The sequence below is a fragment of the Triturus cristatus genome, chromosome 2_2 (assembly GCF_964204655.1).
Source record: "Triturus cristatus chromosome 2_2, aTriCri1.1, whole genome shotgun sequence".
Lineage (NCBI taxonomy): Eukaryota > Metazoa > Chordata > Amphibia > Caudata > Salamandridae > Triturus > Triturus cristatus.
Genome location: NC_140582.1, coordinates 1,204,759,572 through 1,204,785,078, shown reverse-complemented (window position 1 = coordinate 1,204,785,078; position 25,507 = coordinate 1,204,759,572). Strand labels below are relative to the sequence as shown.

The following is a 25,507-nucleotide window of genomic DNA, read 5'->3' as shown; positions in this document are numbered from 1 at the left end:
AAATGAGCAGGAAAGCAGAATAAAGTTCAGAACCAAGCAGCAAGAGACAGAATAACGGTCAGAAATGAGCAGAAACAGGTAGAATAAAGGTCAGAAATTAGCAGAAAAAGGCAAAATAAAGGTGAGGAACAAGCAGAAAGCAGCAAAATAAAGATGAGAAACAAGTACAAAGCAGCAAAATAAAGGTCAGCAACGAATAGAAAGAGGAACAACAAGCACAAAGAGCAAAATAATGGTCAGCATCGAGCAGCTAGAGGCAGGATAGAGGTCAGAATCTCCCCGTTGTGTCAATTACTATATGAAACATGTTGTTGGGATAGGTATGAATGGTATATGTGTGTAAAAACCTACATCCCCCTAAACCCTCAATATGCCTTTGCCACCCGAAAAACCATACCCACCCTAAACCCTAAAAATGCCCTTGTCACCCAAAAACCCACAACCACCCTAAACCCTAAAAATACCGTTGCCAACCAAAAACTCTACACCCATCCTAAATCGCAGAGCAGAGTCTATAGTTTTCCCGTTTAAATACGCTAAGCATGCAAATACCGAATATTCATAACACCACTCACACACTCACTCACATATACCCACTATCAAAGGTTACAGGTTACAATTATGATAATTTTAAAAAACCTTAGAAATTCACTGAAAAACACAAAGGTTACAGGGACGTTAAAGTTACGATCACATTTCCCTCTTACAAAACCATTTATGTTCAACATCTATAGTTACCTGAACTAACTGTAACTGATGCCCCGCAATGCACAGGTTATGGTCTCACATATTACACTGATGACATCATCCATATAACCTCTCATATACCCACTCATACGCCCACACAACCACTCATATACGCACATTCACAGACCCATACAACTACTCATGCACACACTCACTCATCCATAGAGCCATTCACACACCCACTAATCTCTAAAACAGCTAGTCACACAACCACTCAAACAAACACTCACTCATACAGCTACTCACATAGCGAGTCACCCACCCATACAGCCACTCACTCACTTATCACAGCCACTCACACACCTACTCACCTATACAGCCATTAAAACAGCCGCTCACTCTCCCACAGCCATTTACATACCCACTCACTCTCCCATACAGTTGCTCAGACAGCCACTCACCCAGCCATACAACCACTCACACCACCACTCACTCACATAAAGAGCCATTCACACACCCACTCACTCACCAATACAGCCACTACACAGCCACTCACTCACTCACCCATACAGCTACTCACACACCTACTTATTCACCAATTCAATCACTCACACACCTTCTCACACACCCATACAGCCACTCAGACACCCACTCCCACACAGATACATGCAGTCACACAGCCACTCACATAATATATCAATCATTAGTAATACACAAAGTATACTAATTCAACTTTTGTAGTACCTTAGAATTTATCTCTAACATTCATAAACTTTTCAAAAACACTCACAATCACTGGATGATGTCATCAGTGATATCATGTCACCAGTGATATCATCAGTGATGTCACTGACCATGTCATGAGTGATGTAATATGTCAGGTCATAAGCAGTGCATTGCAGCCGTAAGTTTTAGTTAGCTCAGGTTACTATAACTGGTGAATTTCAATTGTTTTGTACAAATGAAATGTGAGTCTAACTATAACGTCCTTGCAACCTTTGTTTTTTTATTGAATGTGTGTTTGTGTGTGTGTGTGTGTGTGTGTGTGCATTATCATAGGAAGCAGATTTTAGTAAATGTGTAACAGAAGTTGTATGGTAATTCTGGCATTTTGCATCAATAACCATGAGGTCTAGCATTTTCATAATAACACGGATGTTTGAGTGAAACGCAAAAGCCTCTACCGAGAGAGACATCTTCAGTTTCCTTGAGAACTTTGCGCAAACTGCACACTAAAAACATCTTAAATGAAGGTCACACGCTCCATGAGCCAGTCCTTACCTGTGCTTTTTCAGCTTGGAAGTCCTTTATAGCAGCAAACTGCAATCTTCCCCAAGCACAGTAGTGCATTGAAACCAACCTTGTTATCTAGCTAAGGTATGAGTGTTGAGGCCATGTAGAAAACTCATATGGGCACTTTGGCACTAAGATAGATTTAGCCAGGGATTAGCAATGGAGGGGTTTCCTTAATGTTTGGATTTATTAAATTCCATGGAAAAGTTTCCAAATATTTTCAAGAGGTTTATTCACCTGTTACAACTGTTATGTTTATTTATAGGGATACATCTTTACATGCAGTCCACTTTTGATTAGGGCATTTATTTATATCAAGCCTTTTTACATGTTAAGGCCTGATTTCCGTAGGTAGACTTATGCTTTTGTGTAAGTTTAAGATAGTTTGCAATTCACAAATGTATTTTACGATTAGTATCTTTGCTAGTGCTGTGTCCGCATATACAAAATAACTCCGTGGATAATACACAATCGTAAACGTACACAAAAGTGCAAGTTAACTTTGTGACTCAGGCCCATAGTATGTATTTCTTGTCTGTGGAGAGAAGAGTCACTGGAACTCACTAATCAATATTATCCCTAAGTATCACAGGACTGATCCTTACGTGGTTTACAGTTGGCCTAATTTCCTGACTCGAGGTGGTAAGTTAGCTTTAGCCTGCACTTTCCAGAGGGTTTCTGGATGTCTTAATCTAGGCCTTATTTGCTGGTGAACCTGGAAATTGTTTCCTTGGATCCTTACAGAGTTCCTATACTTAAATACAAGTTCTACTGATTCTGTTGCTTCAAACATCTTAACATTTTATTGTTATTTACTCCCTCTGGCTCCAGGTCCTGCAGGCCCCACTAACTGGAAGCAGGTAACTGTTAATTGCCAGCATTTTGTCCATGATGTTAGTCATTGTATGTGCCTATTGAATGTTAAAACCAGATTGTCTCTCTGCTGCTGCACTGTGTATATAACATCACCCAACTAAGTGGTCTCAAGAACTTCACCTTCTGTTGGTGTTTGGATAAAATATTGAGTCAAATATATCATGTGGAGTAAACAGCGTATCACAAATATTGAGGACACAAATATTGTGAAGGAAAGTATCTGTGGGTAAGCCAAGTTTTACTATACATAGCTCCACATCTGTGTACCTTGATGATATATATCTTCAAGGTACGTAGATGCGGAGTTAAGAATAGTAAATCTATACTAACCTATTTGCGCTTACCTTCTCAATATTTTATTCCTCTATATTTCTAACATGATATTCTGTCCACATGATATTCTTACCTTCAATATTCTATCTGACAACCCCCTGTGTCTTCTTTCTGTAATTTGAGAAAAGATTCAGAGAGAGGATAGCTGTGCTTCTCTTCTCCCTCTCCAAATCCCCCTTCCTCCAGGATATTATTTTGCTGACAGTAACATTCATTTTTAGCAGGGCTTTGTAGAACAGGACACTAGTGTCCAGGGCCGCGAGCTGAGCATCTCAGTTGCATGTGTATTATTGACCAACAAAGCACGCATGTGCGATTGAAAAGCAAAACAAAGCCTTTTTTAAAACCCCCAGGTCCAGATCAGCACTGTTGTAACTTCTGAAGGCATGTATATGGAACAAGTCAAGGCAGATACATGTGTTCTTAACAACTAAGCTGTAAGATGCAGGAAGGAAAGAAAGAAGTTGTTGAGCACACAACAATATTTCTGTCCTGAGGTCCCCACACAGCAAAGGGAATCTGACATGGTGGACCTTCTCTTTCCATTTGTCACTCAGCATCAGCCCTGGCCATGGACCTAGCTTGAAATTCCCATAATTCTGCTGTTACTCTTGCAACTCTCAAACTTGCATATGTGGCACTCATCCCTGACATGTTTTTAGTCATTTATGATGTTGCCACAGCCACAAAATTTCTTCTAAGTCTATCAAAGCTTGATAGTTGTTTTATCCATTGCCTGTGCTATTATTTATAAGCTGCCAAGAGAATTATGATTAGCATAAGATTGGAACTTTGCCAGTAAGAAGGACTGGCAGAAGTAGGTAGAGATTTGACCGCAGGTGACTTTCTCCATGTGACACCCCGTCACAAGTTCAGTATCGAAGAGCCAGTGTATCAAGAAGAGTTTCCAACTTTTAGTAATGATGAGATACAACTGGTATATTACAAGCAGATTCTATTCAGTGTATCAGAGAAGGTCATACATGGTGTCAGCAGTAGGGGTTATTCAATGCATCAAAGAGGGTCACGCATAGTATCAGTAGTAGAATCTGAATAATATATCAGAGAGGGTGATGCATAGTATTAGCACTAGGGGTCTCATTTAGAAGAAAGTGCAGCAGCGCGGCACCACAAGCCCTTTGGCTGCACCACGCTCCGGCACTTTCAAAGCACAGGGATGCAAAATATTTACAATAATATGTTGCATCACTGTGCTTTCCCCTGCGCTGTCACACCATTGGCTGCCACGGGCTGAAGCAGGCACCCTTCTATGATGGTGCAAGGATGCCTGAGTCACGGGGATGCTTGTTTATGTGCAGGCAGGTGTCCCATCCTGCACATAAACAATCTGAAATGGTGTTTTTCAGAACTTTCAAAACATAATTTCTTTAAATTATTGTTTATGTGCAGGAAGGACACCTTCCTGCACATAAACAATAACCATAGGTAATTTCCTCATTCTATGTGTGCTGAAGAACACAGCACACATAGAAAGAGGAAATAAACTAGGAGAAATGAATACATTTCTCCTTATTGCACCTCACTACGGATCCCGCGGGGAGGCGTAGCATTCAGACACATTTCCAGGTTTTCGATTTCTCGTAAATCTGGAAATGTGTCTGGTTCTATGGGTGTTGAGTGGAAACACCCACAGCAACACCCATGGAACACCCCTTTCACGCAAAGTTCTGCATGTCCATATTTACAAGGACAGGAAAAGCGACGCAGGGTTGCTTTTCCTGTTTTTGTAAATATGGAGCAGCAAAATGCGCTGCCGGTGCATCACAAAAAGTGATGCACTGGCGGCGCAAGGGGCTTGTAAATAAGCCCCTAGGAGGTATTTAAAGCATCAGAGAGGGTGATGCATAGTATCAGTAGTAGGAAGCATTCAATGCATCAGAGGGGGTGAATATAGTAGCAGCAGTAGGAGGTACTCAATGTATCTGAGAGAGTGATGTCAATCGTCAGAAGTAGGAGGTATTCAGTTTATCAAAAAGGGTGCTACATAGTATCAGCGGTAGGATCTATTCAGTGTATCTGAGGCAGAGATGAATAGTCTCAGCAGTAGGAGGAATTCAATGTATCAGTGAGGGTGGTACATAGTACTAGATGTACGATCTAATAAATGTATCTTAGAGGGTGATGCATAGTATCAGCTGTGTTGTGTAGTTCCCAGGAATCCCAGAACCTGCACGTTTTGGATGACCTAACCTGAGGGCTTGGTGTCCAAACCGCTTCTGGAAACCCCCACAGGATATGTCAGCCGTTAGACCAGCTAGCTATACAGTGAGTGAAAAATGGTTCTTTTTATTCACCATATTTTGTTGTTTCAGTTTCACTCATTTTTTAATCTTTCATTAGGAAAAAATGTGAGAGAAGATGAACAGCCGACACGTGTTTCGCCCTATGTGGCAGGTAGAGCCAGGGCTTTCTAAAGGCTAATCTTTACAATCCAACAACATAGTGTCCGCATTTAGTCTGTACATTTTCAGATTTATAAACAAATCATGTCTTAACATCCAAATTCTCCAGGCTCCTGCAGTTTGTTGCATGGTTTCTTTCCTGGATCCCCCTGTATCTTACAGGGGTGTATATAGTTTCTGGCGACCACGGAACATGACAACCCTGATTCCCTAGCGATCGTGGAAAACAGTACAGTACTTTTCGCTCACTCACTCGTGCTCACTTATTTTCAGAAAATAGACAGGATAGCGATTAGGACATTTCAATAAGTATTTATTGGTCCAGCGTCAGTCTTGTGTAAAACATATTTGTGGCGTCAATCAGGAGACATAACCATACAAAAGAAATTGCAAGTACTGATATAGTAAACAGTAGATACATTTCTACCATAGTGCTAAGAAGATGAACATATACAGTTCAGATAAAACAGTAGCACTTGCATACTCCTATAATGTGCGCCCTCTGTAATTTTCCTAAATGTACCTAGCCTAAATATGTAGGTGTAGCATGTATATGTGTATATATATATATAAATATATATATATATATATATATATATATATATATATAGCCAAGAATCCCCTAGGGAATAACCAACCCTGCACCTGATGGTAAAGAATGAACGACCCCGTCTCTGCTCCGAGGATGACACCCCGCAAGGGATGTCAGACCGCTGCGTAGCAAAGATTCAGCATGCAGGACCCCGTGTCAGCATGGAAGAAATTCTCCTCTAATTTGCAGGGGGGAATAAGGGTCTCATATACTAGAGTGGTCATTCCTAGAATAAATATGTTTTGAAAACAATCATAAATGTTTTCTAAAACAATACAATCATGCACAGCGTACTGTTGGCCAAGGATGGAAACAAGTGGTGACCCTTATATACAGTAATTATGCAGTGCCTGAGGACATATTTATGTACGTCAGGTACAGGGATTATGATAGAATACTAAGAGCCTGTGTCGAAGAGACAGGAGCAAGCTACTGGGTAAAAGGTCACCTGTTTCAGAACTGCTATTGTCGTGTGGATGGGATAATGTATGTAAAAGGGGCATACATGACAGGACTAGCCTTAAGGACATAACAACCGGAGGAGGTATTTATTTATGGATCATAGGGGGAGATGCATAGTATTAACAGTAGGATCTATTCAATGTATCAGAGAGGGTGATGCATAATAGCAGCAGGAGGAGCTATTTAATGTATCAGAGAGGGTGATGCATAATAGCAGCAGCAGGAGGTATTTAATGTAACAGAGGGGGTTGTGCATAGTATCAGCAGCAGGAGGTATTCAATGTATCCGAGAGGGTGGTGCATAATAGCAGCAGAAGGAGGTATTCAATGTATCCGAGAGGGTGATGCATAATAGGAGCAGCAGGAGGTGTTCATATATCAGAGAGGGTCATGCATAGTATCATAGCAGGAGGTATTCAACGTATCGGAGCGGGTCATGCATAGTATCAGCAGTAGGAGGTATTGAATGTATCAGTAAGGGTGATGCATAGTATCAGCCATAAGAGGGATTCAATGTATCAGAGAGGGTCATTACATGGTATCAGCCATAGGAGGTATTGACTGTATCAGTAAGGGTGATAAATAGTATCAGCCATAGGAGGGATTCGATGTATCAGAGAGGGTGATGCATAGTATCAGTGGCAGGAGGTATTCAATGTATCAGAGACGGTTGTACATAGTAACAGCCATAGCAGCTATTCAATATATCAGAGAGGTTCTTACATAGTATCAGCAGTAGGAAATATCCAATGTATGATAGAGGGTCTTTATAGTATCAGTTGCAGGAGGTACTCAATTTATCAGAGAGGTTGATGCATAGTACCAGCTAGAGGAGGTATTCAATGGATCATAAAGGGGGATGTATAGTTTCAACAGTGGGATCTATTTAATGTATCAGATCATGTGATGCATAGTTTCAGGTGTAGGAGGTATCCAATGTATTTAGAGAGGGTGATGCATAGTATGAGCCGTAGGAGGTATTCAATGTATCAGGGAGCATGATGCATAGTATCAGGGGTAGGAGTTATTAACGGTATTAGAGATGGTCATACATAGTATCAGCCTTAGGAGGTATTCAATGTGTCAGTAAGGGTGGTGCATTCTATTAGCAGTAGGAGGTATTCAATGTATAAGAGAGGATGATGTAGATGCATAATATCAGCAGTAGTATCTATTCAATATATTGGAGAGGGTCATACATAGAATCAGCTGTAGGAGGTATTCAATTTTTCAGAGAGGGTTGCACATAGTACCAGCCGTAGGAGATGTTCAGTGTATCAGAGAGGGTGGTTCACAGTATCAGCCATAGGAGGTATTCAATGTATCCAAAAGGGGGTAATGCATAGTAGAAGTAGGAGGTATTCAATGTATCAGACAGGGTTGTACATAGTATCAGTCGTTGAAGGTATCCAGTGTATCAGAGAGGGTCGCTAGTAGTAGCGGTAGGATCTATTCAATGAATCAGAGAGGGTGATGCATAGTATCAGTGGTATGAGGTATTCAGTGCATCAGAGAGGGTGATGCATAGTATCAGTGGTATGAGGTATTCAGTGCATCAGAGAGGGTGATGCATAGTATCAGTGGATTGAGGTATTCAGTGTACCAGAGAGGGTGATGCGTAGTATCAGTGGATTGAGGTATTCAGTGTACCAGAGAGGGTGATGCATAGTATCAGTGGTATGAGGTATTCAATGTATCAAAGACGGCTGTACAAAGTATCAGCGGTAGGAGGTATTCAATTTATCAGAGAGAGTGATGCATAGTAGTACCGGTAGAAGATATTTAATGTATCAGAGAGAGTAATGCATATTAGCAGCAGTAGGAGGTATTCAATGTATCCAAGAGGATGATGCATAATGGCAGTAGCAGGAGGTATTCAATGTATCAGAGAGGGTCATGCATAGACTCAGCAGTAGGAGTTATTCAGTTTATCACATGGATTTGTTTATAGTATCAGCAGTAGGAGGTATTCAATGTATGTGAGGGCGGTCGTACATATTATCAGGCATAGGAGGCATTAAATGTGTCAGAGAGGGTCATACATAGTATCAGCAGTAGGAAATATTCAATGTATCAGAGAGGGTCGTTATAGTATAAGTTGTAGGAGGTATTCAATGTATCAGAGGGGGTGATGTATAGTGTCAATGGTAGAAGGTATTCCATGCATCAGAGAGGGTCGTACATAGTATCAGCCTTAGGAGGTATTCAATGTATCAGAGAGGGTGATGCATAGTAACAGTGGTAGGAGGTATTTAATGTATCGGAGAGCGTGGTGCATAGTAACAGTGGCAGGAGTTATTACAACACTTATCAGAGAGGGGGATGGATAGTATCAGCCATAGGAGGCATCCAATGTTTCACAGACGGTCATACATCGTATCAGCAGTAGGAGTTGTTCCTGGTGCATAGTATCAACAGTAGGAGGTATTCAGTGTATCAGAGAGGGAGATGCATAGGATCAGCGGCATGAGGTATTCAATGTATCAGAAAGGGTGATACGTATTATCAGCCGTACAAGGTATTCAGTTCATCACACAGGATCGGGTGCGGACACGTTGAGTCCGGTTCTGGGGCCTGTGAGGAAGAAACAAAAGAGAGCATGAAGACACTTCTCAGCCTAAATTTGGGATTAGTCAAGAGTTTTGAACAACATTATTGGGCACGTATGTTCTTAAGCAATTATTAAATCACTTAGGGCCATATGTAGGTAACATACTATTTACAGATTCATAAATACCGAATTTTACCGATTCGGTATTTATGAATCGGTAAATAGTATGTAGGTAAACAATTGGTAATTATTACCGATTCGGTAAATATCGGTATTTATGAATCGGTATTTACCGAATCGGTAATAATGCATCCCTTCCCATTCATTCCTATGGGACTGGAGGCCCATAGGAATGAATGGGAAGCCATTTACTATTACCGATTCGGTAAATACCGAATCGGTAATAGGGGAAGCATAATCATGGGTGGCAGGGTGTCACATTGACACCCTGTTGCACCCCTGATTCGTGCATGTGTGCACATGTGGCGCACATACATGCCCTAAGGGCATGTATGTATGCCACATGGCACTTTTAAAGCAGCCAAATTTAGCTTTTTGGAAGGTATTCGTTATTTAACATCAACCTGTAGTTGGTGTTAAATACCGAATCCTTACTACTGAAATTCACTCACTTGAGTGCTCCCTACATATGATTTAAGGATTCGGTAATTTACCGAATCTGTATTTTACCGATTCGGTATTTTACCGATCCCTTACCGATTCGGTAAATTACCGAATCCTTAAATCATGCCTCCTACATCTCAAATGCCTAAATACCGGTCGGTAACGGGATATTTACCGAATTTCGTGCCGTTACCGACCGGTATTTAGCTACCTACATGAGGCCCTTAGTGATAGGATGGCCCAACTGCCCTTTAAACTCCATGTGCCTGCCAGGCTTGAAATGCAGTATGTCCAGTTCCGTACTGTGGGCCCTTGTAGGCTTAGTGTCAAGGAGGGGGAATGTAAGCAATAGAGACACCGTTCATTGTCTTCAGACTCTATGGGGCAGATTTACAAGAAAGTGACGCATCTGTAGAGATGCGTCACTTTCCCTGCGCCAACGTGCCAAATCCTTGCGTCACCATGGATGCGCCGTATTTACAATGGCGCAAGGATTGACAGTTGCGTCAGAAATTCTTACGCATCTGTTGACAGAAAAGTCACGCATTGCTGGAGTCGTGTCGCAAGCACGACGCAACTCCAGCAATGCTCAGGGCCGCCCTATGCCTAACATGCTGCGTCAATTCTTACGCCTGCTTCAAGCAGGCGCATGGTTTTGACGCAGCATGGATGTAAAAGTTACTCAGTGAAATCTTGTAGATTTCACTGCATCACTTTTACAGGGCTTCCTGCAACGGAACGCCCACCCTGCATACATTAAACCTGACGTAGGTTTAATGTGGCGCACGGCTTCACAATCTCCCTAGAAGCGTCACGTTGTAAATGAGCCGCAACTTTTATGCTGCCGCTGCGTCACAAAAGTGACGCAACAAGGGTGCAAAAGTGACACAAGGGGCTTGTAAATCTGCCCCTATGTTTCCATAGTAGGACGTGCAGTACTCATGTAATTAGATGGGTATAATAATTAGAACACAACCTGTACCCACCAGGACCCTCACCAGGTGGTGACTTCACGTGCTTCTTCTCTACGATTTCCAACACTGTCGTTGAGAGGTAAAACCGTCTCAATGTTACTAACTGTGTTTTTCAGTTTCCTCTTGGGAGGCAACCTGAATCTGTTGCATTTTCCTGCCACCAGCAGCTACTGATCTTGCATGCAGTAATCCTGGCCTTGTCTAGAAGGCCACACTGCTGGTCCCCCGGCATAGCTCTCTTTCCGAAAGGGATCTTAGTTTATTAAAACACCACTATGGATGTTTGACTCCTTCATTTGGCACACTACAGTTCAAGGTTGCACCTCACACGTTTAAGTATCTAGGTATCCAAGTTTATCGGTCCCAGGCAGACATGCTAGAGGGCAACCTGAACAGGGCCCTGAGAGCTCTACGATCTAGCATTACCTTTTGGACCGCTCTGCCACTGTCAGTAGCAGGTAGGGCAGCGATAGCAAAAATAGTGGTCCTCCTGAGGCTACTTTATTATTTTACAAACATACCACTTATACTCCCGGGCACCACTTTTAAATTAATGAACGCATTACTCATTGAACTTATTTGGGGGCGGATAGGTGGAGGATTAGCCTAAAGAAGTTACAACGCAGCACGTCTGGAGGAGGCCTGGGAGTGCCTGACCTCAGAGCGTATTTCTACACTTGTCAATTGCAGTGGCTGTCCTTCTGGACAGCAGGGCGTAACCTACAGGAGATAGGGATGACTGAACAAGATGTAGAACGAGAGACTCTACACACCCTCTTGATGCCGCATAGCAAGATCCCGCGTGATCTCCCTCCCCTTTTGCGCACGGCGTTGCGGTGCTGGAGGGCAGCTCTGCAGTACACTAGAGCATCCCCTGCATATGCCGGGAATATACCTCTGCTTGGTATACCTTTACAAGATGGACGCTTGACGACGCGTAGACTTGTGCCTTGGTTGGATGCGGCGGTCACTACGGTGGCGGACCTCTTTGGAGATGGGGTATTATTGGATCACAATAATTTTGTGCGCGAAACTGGAGCGCCGGACCATCTATACCTCTTACACGCACTACTGTTGCAATATGTCCGAGCACATTGGGCCCCACAAAGGCAAGAACCCTCCACAAACGATCTGGTAAAAACACTGTATTATATGGGGAGGGGCCGGCACCTCATTAAGTGGCTATATATAGGGCTGCGTTTCCATACACAAATAGACCTGACGCCGCTGCGCACAGCCTGGGAGGGTGACATAGGCAGGGCCCTTGAGGATAAGGAAAGGGAGAGGGTAGTGGAACATCCCAAAAAGGTATAGAGGAATGCGCGGTTCAAGTATATTCAAACTATGATTTTACACAGGGCATATCTTACACCGCGCAAACTAGACAAGATGTACCCAACCACACGACACCATTGCCCCAGATGCCGATTAGAGGGAGCAGACCTAGTACACACGATATGGTCCTGTCAAAGGATTGGAGGGTATTGGGATTCGGTCAGACGCCATACGGCGGAGATCACACACAGGGAGATACCTGCTACAGTCGAGTGCTGTATCCTGGGAGTAAGAAAAGGAACTTCCAAATATATAGTGCAACATGGGTTTGTAAAGTTAGCACTCCTGTTGGCAGTACGAGCGATCACCATGCGGTGTAAATCTAAAACGCCGCCCACAATAAATGCATGGCATACTGAATTGGTGCGCTGGGGGGGAGCAGAGAGTACTGCGTTGAGACGGGAGGAGGCGGGCGGGTTACGGAAGACTCCAATTGCGATGGAGTGCGATGTCATGCTGGAAGCGTGTAGGTCCTTGGATATAGACTTTGTTACCACTGTTAATAACACGCAAGGAAGTGTATGAGGCCGGGACGCGGACTGACACGTACAAGGGAGTAAGAAGTATGCAAAGTGCTTGATATGAGATGCAATCATGTACGTGCTGAAGACTGACACTAAAGGTTTTGTATGGATTCAGGACGGAAGGGAGGGGGGAGGGAACATTATTGTTGTGGGTTTATATATTATTTTTTGAGATGAGCACTGTTATAAGCATTATCAGGAGTGTAGAACAGATGTGGAAAGTTAAAATAATGTTATTTCCTGGTAGATTTGAGCTGTCCACAGTCATGTCGTGATGGAATAGAAAAGTGTATAACATTGTGGAAACTCAAATATGTGTCTGTTGGACAGCGAGTAGGAAATGTTGGAGCCTGTTGTCAGTAATATTGCAAGACGTATGCTGGAGTTATTATGCAGTCTTATGCCACTGTATGACACGTGCAAACTTTGAAAACCAATAAAACTATGTTTAAAAAAAAAAAAAAATGGATGTTTGACTCCCACCCTCAAATTACACATTCCTGCCAACTGATAGTAGAGCCAGATCCTTTTCAGCCCTTACTATCAGATTTTGATATATGTTACCCCTTTCTATGCACACAGGAAGACTTTGTGTGGTTTAGTAAAAGTTTACTGCATGCTGGTTTCCAACTGAGGTTTTCTCCAATGTTTTCAAGCATGAGGTATGAATGCATGCTTTTTTGTTATGTCTGTGAAGTTGGGTATAGAAGGGAAATGCATATATTCTGTAGTATACATACTCTAAGCATGCATAGGATCTTATCCTAAATATGGATTCAAAATTGTTTTCCTCATTTTAGCCAGTCATGTAACCAAGGGGGGGTTGGTGCCCCTGCAAGGCATCCTGAGGGGCCCCTTGTCCAGCCCCCACCGCCCCATGTTCAAGTACCTAACCACTGCAACCAACGACGAAGGTGGGTCCTCCTTTAAAAATATCTGGTGAAAATGGGACCAGAACAAAATTAGCTGGTAATGCAAAGGTTTTAGAGACCATTTTGAAGAGGAAGATACTTGAGTATCTGCCATGATACCCTAAAGCATTACTTTTCAGTATTAGAAATCATTTATGTGAATATAAAACATTTGGATTTAGCATGTTTTTTTACACAACTCAGCAAGACACCTTGTTGTGCTGTGCTACACTGTGTAGAAGTGAGAGGGCAGGAGTGTACCATATCTATCAAGATTTGGCAAATTCCTGTCATCCGCTTGGGATAGCATCCTAGCACCAAAGCAAGCACCCTTGTGCGGTGGAGCAAGGATGCCTGTGTTGCAGGCAGGATTGTGTTTTGTGCAGGAAGGGCCTATTCCTCAAGGCATTTACCTATTTCTAAGAGTATTGCAGAATGCAGCATACTTAGAAAGAGGAAACAATGAGGAGAAAGAAAGATATTTCTCTTTGTTGCACCTCTCTTGGCAAGGCATAGCATGTTGACGCATCCCCAAGTTAACCAGTTTTCATAAATCTGGGATTGTGCCAAAATCCATGGGTGGATGGTTGAGAACACCCACGCCCCACCGATGAAATGACTTCCCAGGAAAGAGTAATGTAAGACAGCGCCATATTTACCAAGCCACGCAGGGACAAGATATGTGACCTTGCGTGGATTGGTAAATCTCATTCTAGGATTTGCAGCACCTTGCATTCCTTTGTGTAGTGCAAGGGTGATGCAAGACCTTGATAAATCTGGGCCTGGATGACTAAACAACAAATTATCATGCCACACATGTACATATGCCTGATGAAATAACTGGTGCTACGCAAGAAGCTGTTTCTTATGCAGCGTGTTCATAATTGTACTTTTGCCAGTTGTTACCACATCAAAATGCATTATGAAATACCATTGCCAGACTATTACCAATATATGTGCCTATTTCTCACTTTTTGCAGGGTGCTGCTCAGATATCTTGAGGTGCACATAATATATGCCCTATGTGCAAACTGCCTGTCAGGGGTTTGGCTTGATAAAGGAAGGGATTTTCAATCTGCCAGTGGTGTTCCTAAATAAACCTGCAGTATGCATTAGTCACTGCTATCAGGCCATCTTTGTGCCAGTTTCTTATGGGATAAGCAGCATATTTATAACTCAGTGTTCCTTATAATGTTGTGCTATTCGTATAACACTAAAAAAAGAACACGTTTCCATTTAAACTTCCACACTGCCGCAATGTGCCCAACATGCACTTGCCACGCCTCACATCAATATGGCCCAAAGAAATATCTCAGACTCTCAAAGTTGTAGTCTCTTGGTTTCCGATATCTTTCATTCTTTAACTGCACCTCCAAGAATTTACCTCCTACCTTCCCTTGAGTGCATCGTAGTGTATAAAACATCAAAAGTTAAAATCAGCTAACACTAAGCTATATCATCAGACGCAGTTTGTAAAGAACTGCTAGTCACCCGTGAGCGTATAGAGGCACTGGGATTCTGTGCTCAGTCGAAAAGCCATGTCTTGAGTCTCCTCCTGAATTCTGCCTGTGAGGGGGATGTCCGGAGGTGGAGGTGGCTGTTCCAGGACTTAGAGGTGAGGTAGGAGAAGGGAAGGCCTGCGCTGTGGCTTCGCCAGATGCACTGTGTCTGTGCGAGGGTGAAACAGGCAGAACGAAGGTCTCTGGATGGTTGATGGAAGTTTAGTTGGTGGTTGATGTATGCTGGTCTTAGATCATGGAGGTCTTTGTAGGTGCATGTCAGTATCTTAAATTGGCAAATTTTCGGGACAGGGAGCCAGTGGAGGTTCCTAAGGTGTGAAGAGATGTTGGCCAGTTTGGAAAGGTTGAAAATAAGTCTGGCCGCTGAGTTCTGTATTGTTTGAAGTCTCCTCATGAGAGAGAGAAAACTCTGTTTATTTAGACCATAGTCTTTAAACACAATAGGAACCCAGAATAATGGTAACAGTATAGATTCTCTAACAAATAAGTTACCAATAAAAACACTTAGCAAAAATGACATCCACATACAATCATAATTCATTATACACATTCTATAGTTTCACCTAAAACTTTTATAATTTCACCTAAAACTTTTATATTAATGGGAAAAGACTAAAATAAGTTAAAATCAATGCCCCTCCTTCAGTTTCTCCCTTACGAAACCTTTTATGGCTTTCATATATTTTCCCAAAGCAATTGAAATATCAATGAATGGCATTTCCGTAAGTAGGCGAACCGCTTGGGCACGAAATCTTATCTCGTATTTAAAAAATATGGGGCAAGGAAACAGTTTCCGTATAGCTAAAACCGAAATACAATCAAGCAATATGTGCAAATTGTCATTTCTTGTTCCTAACCCACATTTACAAATTCCATCGGTCTGTATCATTGCTACTTTTATTTTTTCTTCCATCAACCAAGGATTAATACCAACTTGGACCCTTAGGATTTCATGCCTTGACCCTTGATTAGGCAGGGAATCCAAGTACGAAAACTATGCTTCGTTTACCCATGAATTCCTTAAACACTCAACTGATTTTTTCACACTCAGGTATTCCAAGTCCATCATCTTGAATATTTCTGCCCTTGGTACCTGGACTGCTGCGATAGTCTCACCCTGAGGCGCACACCTATTGTCTGGAGATTCCTTCTTACATCCTTCGCCCATTTTAGGCTACTAAATTGAATCTCCTCTCTGTACCATTGTGAGACCTTCTGCACCCCACCTGGGTCCTGACGTTTCCAAAATCTTAACAAGGACATTTGAATCTGAACGCTCCATGCTATTAAGCCTAACTCCATTCTAATAGCCTGAATCATTGTGGAACTCGGTAATGACAATAACATTTTTAAGATCTTCCCTTCTTCTCCGTCCCACCCGCATTTACCACTCAGGTAAAGAACTTCTGCCCCATACAGTACTTGCGGGGGATCATTTCTTCATTTGCCTTTAACAGGGGTCCATGCGACATGTCTCTGTATTCTTTGTTAAATTTTTCAGCACACAAATTGATGAAAAAGCTTTCACTTTTTGGGCCTCCAGGTGGGTATACCACTTTAGAGTACTATCAAACCAGAGACCCAAATATCTAAGGGGCATATTATCAAGCCAGGCGATAAAATTTTCCCGCTAAAACTGAGATAATGGGCTTGATAACATGCTCTATGGAATTCCAATTGAAGCCCATGTTAAATGTGAAGGACGTCTAACATGGGCTTCAATTGGAATTCCATAGAGCATATTATCAAGCCCATTATCGCCGTTTTAGCGGCAGTTTTCTGACGCTAAAGCGGCGATAATTTTATCGCCTGGCTTGATAATATGCCCCTATATTCCTTAACTATCTCCAATTTATCTTGCCCTGAAAACCAGCTAAAATTCTTAGCTTTTTTCCCAAAACATAAAACCTTTGTTTTTTCCATATTTACAGTTAAAAACTTTGTATCACAAGAGTTCTTAAAAACATTTAATACCCTTTAGAGTCCTAGTTCCGTTTGATCAAGGATCACAAGGTCATCTGCATATAGAAGGAAAGACACTTTATTACCACTCATTCTGGGACTTGCACTTCTTTCCACTTCTAATACTGCAGGAAGATCAGCTAGGAAGATTGCGAATAACAAGGGGGCCAAAACGCACCCTGTCTAAGGCCATTCCCTACAGTTATTTTTCGAGTCAGTGACCCTTGCATGTCTCTAATTACCTGGGCCCAATTTCCTCTATGTAGCTCTTTTAGAATCATTAGTATACCTTCCGGAATTCCATACTTTATCAGGTCTTCCCATAGACAATTACGATCCACTGAATCGAAGGCTGCCTGAAAGTCGACAAAGCAGCAATACAGCTTCCCTTTTTGCTCTATTGACTTCCGGGCTAGTACCCATAGGGCAAAACAGTGATCTATAGTGGAATGTCCTTCTTTAAAACCCCCCTGTTCAACCGGTACAATTGAACCCTGCTCTACCCAATCTTTTAACTTACCTAACATTATTTTAGCAAAGATATTTTCCCCAATGTCTAATAAGTTAATTAATCTATAATTCTTTGGGGCATGAACATCTCCTTTCTTGTGTATTGGCCTAATTATGGCTCCCTTCCAGTTTTTTGGGATCATCCTGGTTTCTAAGATTACTAAGAACATAAGCACGAAGAATTCTGCCCACCAGGACAACTTTGATTTTATTATCAGTTATCCGGTCCGGCTGCTCTTGTTAGCTTCAAGATCTTTATCGTGTTAATCACGTTTACTACTGAGAAGTCTGGTTTTAGGTCTTCTACTAGGCCACTCCAGTCCCATAGTTCCTCCTCTTCAATTTCGTTCCCCGGGCTATACAGTTCCAGCAGATATTCCTCCCATGCATCCTCTTCCACCACACAATTCACTGAGGCCACCGAAGGTTCTGCTGTTGATTGTATCAGCTTCCAGAACTGACGCATGTTCTTTGATTCGATTGCCTCCAGCAATTTTCCCCAGCAGCTTTCCTTATAGGCCCTTTTTGTGCTGCAAATTAGCATGGTGTATTCTCTCTTTAGCTTAACAAGGTTGTCCGCCCTAGTCTGATCATATTTAATGCGTAGACTGCGTGCTTCTCTCCTTAGTTCCCTTTTCTTTTTGAAGCAATCTATAGTGAACCACTTTCCTTGTGTAGCCGGTATGTTTTGTTAACTCTTAGCATTCCTAGCATCATTTCTGAGTTCTACACGAAGGCTTTGTACCACTTGTTATATTTACCCTACATACCAGGCCAAATTCAGGCCACTCACACATCCTAAGTCAATATTTTGTTGTAACCTTGTTAACCTTTCTATATATTCTTCAGTCAACCTTGTGATACGCCTGGGATAATCCATCTGTTGTACAATTACATTATCGCAGGGGGTCTGATGGAGGTCTGCGAACTCTAGTTCCATTAAATAGTGGTCGCTGCCTTCTCTATGGCAAATCCTGAATCCCTTTACTAATGCAAAATTCCATACTGGCATAAAAACATAATCTATAGGGCAATTTTGTGTGCCCAGTTTGAAAGTTTTGTTCGCAGGACTGTCTTGGGCTAACCTACCGTTTAAGCAAAAGAGGCTTTTTGTCGCTAAGTAATTTCCCAATTTTTTATCATGAATTGTAGAAAGACCTTCAGGAAACTTTGCTTGGTTTATATCATAAGCCTCCAGTATTTCCATATACCAAGTATCAAGTTTCTTTGGATTTAATTTATGATTAAAATCTCCCACCAATAAAATTATATCCGAGTCATACTTTTCACATAATAAGTCAATATCATTTTTTAAATGTCCCATTTCTACACCATATTCCTCCTGGGTACCCCATTGCATATATACATTTAATATCAGCATATTTTCATAATTTTTATCAGCAACCATTAAGGATATCCTACATCCAATCAGCCATTTACATGTTACAGTAAGTTGGGATACATTCTTCACTATTCTAGTAGAAAGTAATGTCATAATGCCGCGCGCAGGGCGACCAAACCTTTGTTTTTTTGCCGGGCGATGGAGTTGGCGAAAGCCATCAAATACTCGGGTGTCACCGCATAGCCAGGTTTCGTGGATACAAATGATCTCATTGCTTTTTGCCAGATCTTTTATATTTTCTTGCTTTATTTAATTTCCTAGACCATTTATATTCCAAGAAACCATTTTTATGCCATGAGGCAACCTCTTTACCTATTCTACATCGCTAAGGTACCCATCTTCATCAATCTCCTTTAAATACCGCTGGGAGGGCCCTGCAGGGCTTGTTCTGTGACTCCAGTTCCCCCCAAAATTTTCAATATCTGAGCTGTTTGCTACTATATTGAGATTTCCCAATCCTACTCCTACTTCTTTTTCTAGTAGTCTCACTTGTCTCTTTCCTAACCCTGCGTGGCACCTTAATAAGGCTTTTCCTTGAGGTTCTTTGTATTTTACCTCTACTACTTCTTTGGGTACTATCCGTATCCCTTCCTTTAATATCTCTCTCTCCGCCTTCTCTATTGCAATCTTTACCAGGTCGGAGTAAACGTGTACCCTGGTAATCTCCTTCCCATCAATAGTTAGTTTAAAACCCACCTGTCGAAAATCTTTTGACTCAATTCCTTTTCAGATTTGGGCAGTGGGCGAATGAGTAGAGGAGTTGGGACCTGTTTAGATGTGTGAACTCTTCTTCGTTTTTTTCCCTCCCCTTCCCATTTGCACCGGTTCAAAATATAGCCACCTCTTCCCTGTATCCTCCATCCTTACCACTGTAGGAGCCATGAGTGGCTGACGGGTATAGTTCCTAGTTCCTCCCTCTATTTTATTACCCAGATGTGGCCTCTCTTCGTGGTAATGGGTATTACTGGGTTTTCTGGCTGCATTAGGTGCTATATACCTTGCTTGCTTCTCCTGAAAAGTTGGATTTCTACTCAATTGCGCCTTTTTTACTTGCTTCTAAGGTTCCTTAATTAGTTCTTTCCTCACTACTTCTCTTGAGGGTTTAGAGAGTTTTGGTATTGGCTCTTGTTCGACTAATCTTGAAATTACCTCGATCCTCCTACTTCTTTTCGCTGGCCTGCCATTGCCCTTTTTTTGAGCCCTTCTTCCTATGTGTCTCCCCCGTTTGAGTAAGCCATATCTAGAATAGTCGCCCCTTCTTTTCACTAACATCGGTCATCTCGAGATATAAACCTCGTGATTGGCTTAGCCGGGTCTGGTAGCTCAGTGGACTAATGCGTCTGCTGCAGGGGCCTGTGTTCGACCTCATGGTCACAGGTTCAAATCCCGGCGGGTCCACTCAGCCTTTCATCCATCTGAGGTCGATAAAATGAGTACCATTGAGTTGGGTAACAATAAACATCTGTTATTCAGCGCCAAGATACCCGTAGTGGTGAACGTGCGCTTTACAAATACACGTGTTATGTTATGTTAGAGGGTTCTACATTCACAACCTCCACCGCAACCGGAGCTAGGGACTGGGAGTCACGGACAGGTCTTTACATTGATGGCATTTGTCCCCTGATACCATGTAGCTCCCCCTCAATCTTAGATAGATGCATTTTTTGTGTTTTTAGAATATCATGGTTTAACATCGTGACTTCTAAGAGCCCCTGGAGCGATTTTTGTAACATTATCATCAGTTCCAATATTGATGAGGCAGGCGTTGCTGAGGACTGGTGCATTCTCCTCATCTTGCCTTAAATCCCCACTGTTTGTTTCCAGGGGGTCCTAGGCTGGGCCCTGTAGAAACAGCCTCGGGATGAGGATAATCGAGGAGACATTGTTAGTCCCTTGTGGCATAGTAAAGACTGGAGGGATTGATTTGCCAAAATTACTGATTCCATTGTGTGCTCATCAAAAATTAAGGAGGTATCCCCTTTCCACAATGCAGCCTCTGCATCTGGAGACTTTGCAGGTGAAAAAACCTTTTTGAAGTGCTTCCCCACAAAGTCTTTTAATCAGTTTGAAGCTGTACCCCCCTTTTTTCTCACTTGCGTTGACTCTTTTTTCTTCAGACCTCGCTTTAATCGTGTCCCTGGGCACACAAAACTTTCTCCTGAGGCTCTTGATCCACTAAAGGTTCTTTTTCTTCTGTATATGTTCCAGGGTACTTTTATTCTTCCTGGGGGCCATAATTAATCCCTTCGAATAATGTGGCAACTTCTCAAAATCCAGATTCTGATGCCCCTCCTATTACTGGCCCCCTGTTTCAAACACAGTCCTTAAAAACAGGGGTAGCCGCCAATTAAACAATAAAAGAGACTTTCCACTTACCTCTGTTATGCTTTTATGCAAGGACGCGTGCCGTGTCCGTGCCCTTCCCTTCCTGCTCTAGCAGATCCTTCCACCGAGGCTGGCTACTCGTGCCTGCCTTCCTCGCTTTGTCTGCCTTTGCAGTATTTAACAACGTTTATATTGGGCTCCATGCATTTTGCCCCTCACATTTACACCCTTTAGGCACATCCACTGTCATTTCCAAACAATTTCTTGCCGATTTTTAGCTCGTTTTATGTCGTCGTCAATAGTTAGGCGATTTCCACGTTATAGGAGGCCGGACAAAGCAAGCAAAGCCTCCGTCTCCTGCAGTCTCTCGTCTTCTCGGTTCGGCGTCCTCGCGTCAGATTGCTGGGCGTTGCACTGGGGTCACGGGTCACGAGCTACGCTACGCACGCACAACAGAGAGTTCCAGGAGCACAACAGAGAGTTCCAGGAGTTCCTCATGAGTTTGGTGGTGGTTCCTCATTACAGTGCATTGCCATAGTCGACTGGTGACTAGAGCTTGAAGGTTGAGGATAAGTTATGGTTAGAAACTTTATGCCACATCACTCTACTCCACTCTACTATACTATACGACACTCTCATCTACAATAGCCTTATAGCCCGCCTAGTTATAACGGCTATTAAAGGCCTGCTCCAGCATTAAAGGTCCGGGCTCCGAGAGGCCTTGTTTTATTTATTGGAACATTCTGCTCTCTAGTAGCAGAATGTTCTAATAGCCTTATAGCCCTTCGTAGCTGGGCTGTACTGAAATAATACAAAGGCCTCTCGGAGCCCGACAGGGTTTAAATCCCCTCGGGCTCCGAGAGGCCTTTTTGAAAACAACATTGGAATGTTGCTTAGCGGGCCTTTACCGGCCTGTAGAATCTTGGAGCGCTCCACTGGAGTGCTCCATATTCCAATTTTCTAATATACTCTACAGCACTCCACTCGACAACACTCCTCTGTATGATTTGACACACATTTTTTTCCAAAATGTTTAATTTTATGAACAGAGGTTAAAGATTAGTTATAGTTAGGAAAACCTAATTTATTATTTCTATACAAAACAAACTTAAACTACACAAACATTAGAAATTCAAAAGTTATAGTTATAACTGCAACCCGCCCGAAATGAACTGCAACTCATAGACCTCTGTGCACAGTGTTGCGAACTCGCTAAGTAGACTACAGTCTACTAGTGACAGCTACAAGTTCCTATATCTTATTATTCTTATAGGTATATCTACTCACACTGCCAACCAGGGTGGCCATCAGGCAGTTCAGTCCTCAGTGTGAGGCTGGTGCTAAGCCTTACTCTGTGCTGATCCAGTGAAGGGTGAAGCATTAATTTACAGTCTTCATATGACCCTTCTCTGCCCCTCAGTGGATACATTAGGAGGCAGGTTGCAGTGTCCTTATCGTTAGAGGCTGCTGCTGCTCTGCCTCATGCTACACCCTCAGTTGTACCTACAGATGTAAAGACGAACTTTAGAGTCAAGGTCAGGGCGTGTGCCTCCCTGCTGCCCCCTAAGTTCTCAGGGTATAGGTACAGAACATTGTCAGAGGCTGTGGATAGCCATTCTGCTCAGTCTGTGACCAGCATTCTGCACCATAAAGTAACCTTTATCCCCAAATTCAGAATTTCAAAGCCCACACATGAAAGGACAGAGAATGTTGGATACCAGGTTTTAGCAGTATTCAGGCCTTTTCTAGTGCAGTTCAACTCTCTTCCGCTCAGCAACTTGCCTTGCTGCGACACCTGAACTGTTATTAAATACAGGCCAGATGTTGGTGCTGGAAGGATTTGGCTTCCAGTATGTCATATGCTAGACAGCATGCACACATCTCTGCACCATGGTGCAAAGGTTGTGCGTTAATTAAGAACTTCAGTGCAGGGGAGGACAGCAGCAGCAGGTCATTTTAAATTAATACTTTGGTTGCTCTGTTGCGCTGTGCTAAAAATAATAAATCTGGCCCCCAGAGTGGTCTATCTCCTCAGTCACTCTTTCCATTCATGCTATGCTGGGCCTTTTTATGGCTTCTGTCAGCGGCTTAAAATGGTGCAGATATGGCAGTGAGGACAGGAAGGTGATGTTTACGATTGGTTACCTTTGAAGGTGACTGTATGTTGTCTGGGCTCCATGCTTTAATGCCTGCAAGCAAAACAGACAGTATTAGGACACCTTCAGAAGATACATAGCTGGATTGTATTGACCTGGGCAGTCTTACAACAAGTTTCATTCTGTGGCATTTGTTTTATGTGTTTACCCCATACTATGTGCTATATTGTTTCTCTTATATATTATGTTATTGTATTCTTGATGTGTGACACGATCACTGTGAGACAGTGTTTGGGAACCCACTGGGTTGGTTAAAAGACCCCTCACACACCAATCTGGTTGGTGTCATGCTTCATCATTGGGGTCCCAACCGGGTGGCCGAATGCCCCCCGGTTGTGCTACAACCGGGGGGCATTCGGCGTGACCTACCACACATACAACTATTAGATAATAATTTCTTTCGTAGTTGCATCACATATCCAGTTTTTATTATATCCTGAGCCGCCAGTAATACATTTTTAACGGCAAGGATTCTCAGAGATATTTTTAATCTTCACGACATCACACTCTTGCACCACACCAGCTCCACTGTAAACAGGCGTTGTAGCACAACCGGGGGGCATTCGGCCACCCGGTTGGGACCCCAAAGATGAAGCATGACACCAACCAGGTTGGTGTGTGAGGGTCTTTTAACCAACCCAGTGGGTTCCCAAACACTGTCTCACAGTGATCGTATCACACATCGTTGGGTTCGTCCACCATTGATAAAACTTACATTAGAACAGGGGATACGGACGCACCCCATCCTTCCCTAGCTCTCTCGTTGTTCTTTACATTGTATTCTTGATGACAATGAGAGAAGGCTTGTATTTCACATGTCACTGAATAGGTGTGATTTCGGTAAGTGGATAAACAGTGGAATGGAGTCTCCTACGGGCCTTGTTTATGGACTTCTACCAGAATCAGGATAAAGTGAGAACAGACCCTCTGTGTGAATATGACCTTCTGCATGGTAAACCTTTCCTTGAGCTCTTCTTAAACTGCTGACTAGATAATCCTTCTTGCCTGAGGAGGAATCCACGCTCTACTACCTTACAGAAGAGATCCAACTGTAAGGCAGAATTGCTCTCAGTGAAGGCAGCCATCTTTTGGAACATCTCGCCTCTGAACATGCACGTGGTCCTGTTCACACTGTACTTCCCAACAACAGAGATCCAAATGTGAGGTAGGGTACTTGTTAGTGAAGACAGCCATCTTGTGGAACACCTCACCTTCCAATGTACAACTGATGCAGTCGACACTCTACTCCCCTACAGCAGAGATCTGACTTTATGGTAGGATGCTTCTTAGTGAAGGTTGTCATCTTCCTCTAGGTGCACACTTGATGCCATTTCTTTAATTGTTTCCAAAGATTTAAATTCTGGACTGGTAATATTTAGCTTTTACAATTAATAGTCCCTGGTTTTATTCTTACAACGTACAACGTCAAAAGGCTTTTGGAGAGTTAATTAAAATGCATTATTGTCACAAGCACAACCTTGCCAGCCAGAAAATTACATTTGCTAAAACTATTCTCCAATCTATATGAGAGAGTATCTTATGTCAGTTTGTAAGATTCTGTTTTGTATGCTTAGATATCCATGACAGAGTAGTCCAGAACCCAGACCTTCATAACCTCCCACCAGATTGTGTTGCAGTTACATAGGTGACGTAATTAGAAGTAGGACTCTTGAGGTGGTATCAAGAAATATCATTTATGTAAGCAATCAGAAACACCATTCCCAGGGGTGGCTCCACCTCTAAGGCGGAGGAGCATCACCCCGCTGCTCTCAGAGCAGGAAAAATAAAATCAGATAGGATGGGGAGGGTTGCAATGCATGTTGTGATTGGCTTAGGGGAATCAATCATAACAATGCATTGCAGGGTTGTGATTGGCTTAGAGAAGCCTGGGTGCTTCCTGTTTCTGGGACTCACCGGAGAAGCTGAGAAGAGATGCATGGGTGTAAGAGGTAAGTGGTATATTTTTAAAAATGTTTGTTCCCTGCCAGCCCACCCGCCCCTCCACCCTCATCCCCTGTCAGCCTCTCCTAACCATTCCGTGCTGAGA

General features: G+C 42.7%; 1 protein-coding gene across 3 annotated transcripts in view; it reads right to left on the bottom strand.

The window, feature by feature from the left end:
- Positions 1 to 8,870: 8,870 nt before the first annotated feature.
- Positions 8,871 to 25,507, bottom strand: part of LOC146863397 (cell adhesion molecule CEACAM8-like) — a 185,482-nt gene continuing 168,845 nt past the window's right edge. For 2 of the 3 annotated variants that reach the window (XR_014978250.1, XR_014978249.1), the window contains 2 exons: positions 23,450 to 23,493; positions 9,182 to 9,240 (listed from right to left, as the gene is read on the bottom strand). Coding sequence is in view for 1 of the 3 variants with exons in the window: in XM_085642821.1 (XP_085498947.1) it covers positions 9,189 to 9,240; positions 23,450 to 23,493 (96 nt within the window). In the remaining 2 variants the exon portion in view is untranslated. Of the gene's footprint in view, positions 9,241 to 23,449; positions 23,494 to 25,507 lie in introns of all 3 variants that reach the window. The other variant, XM_085642821.1, reaches the window with a different exon arrangement.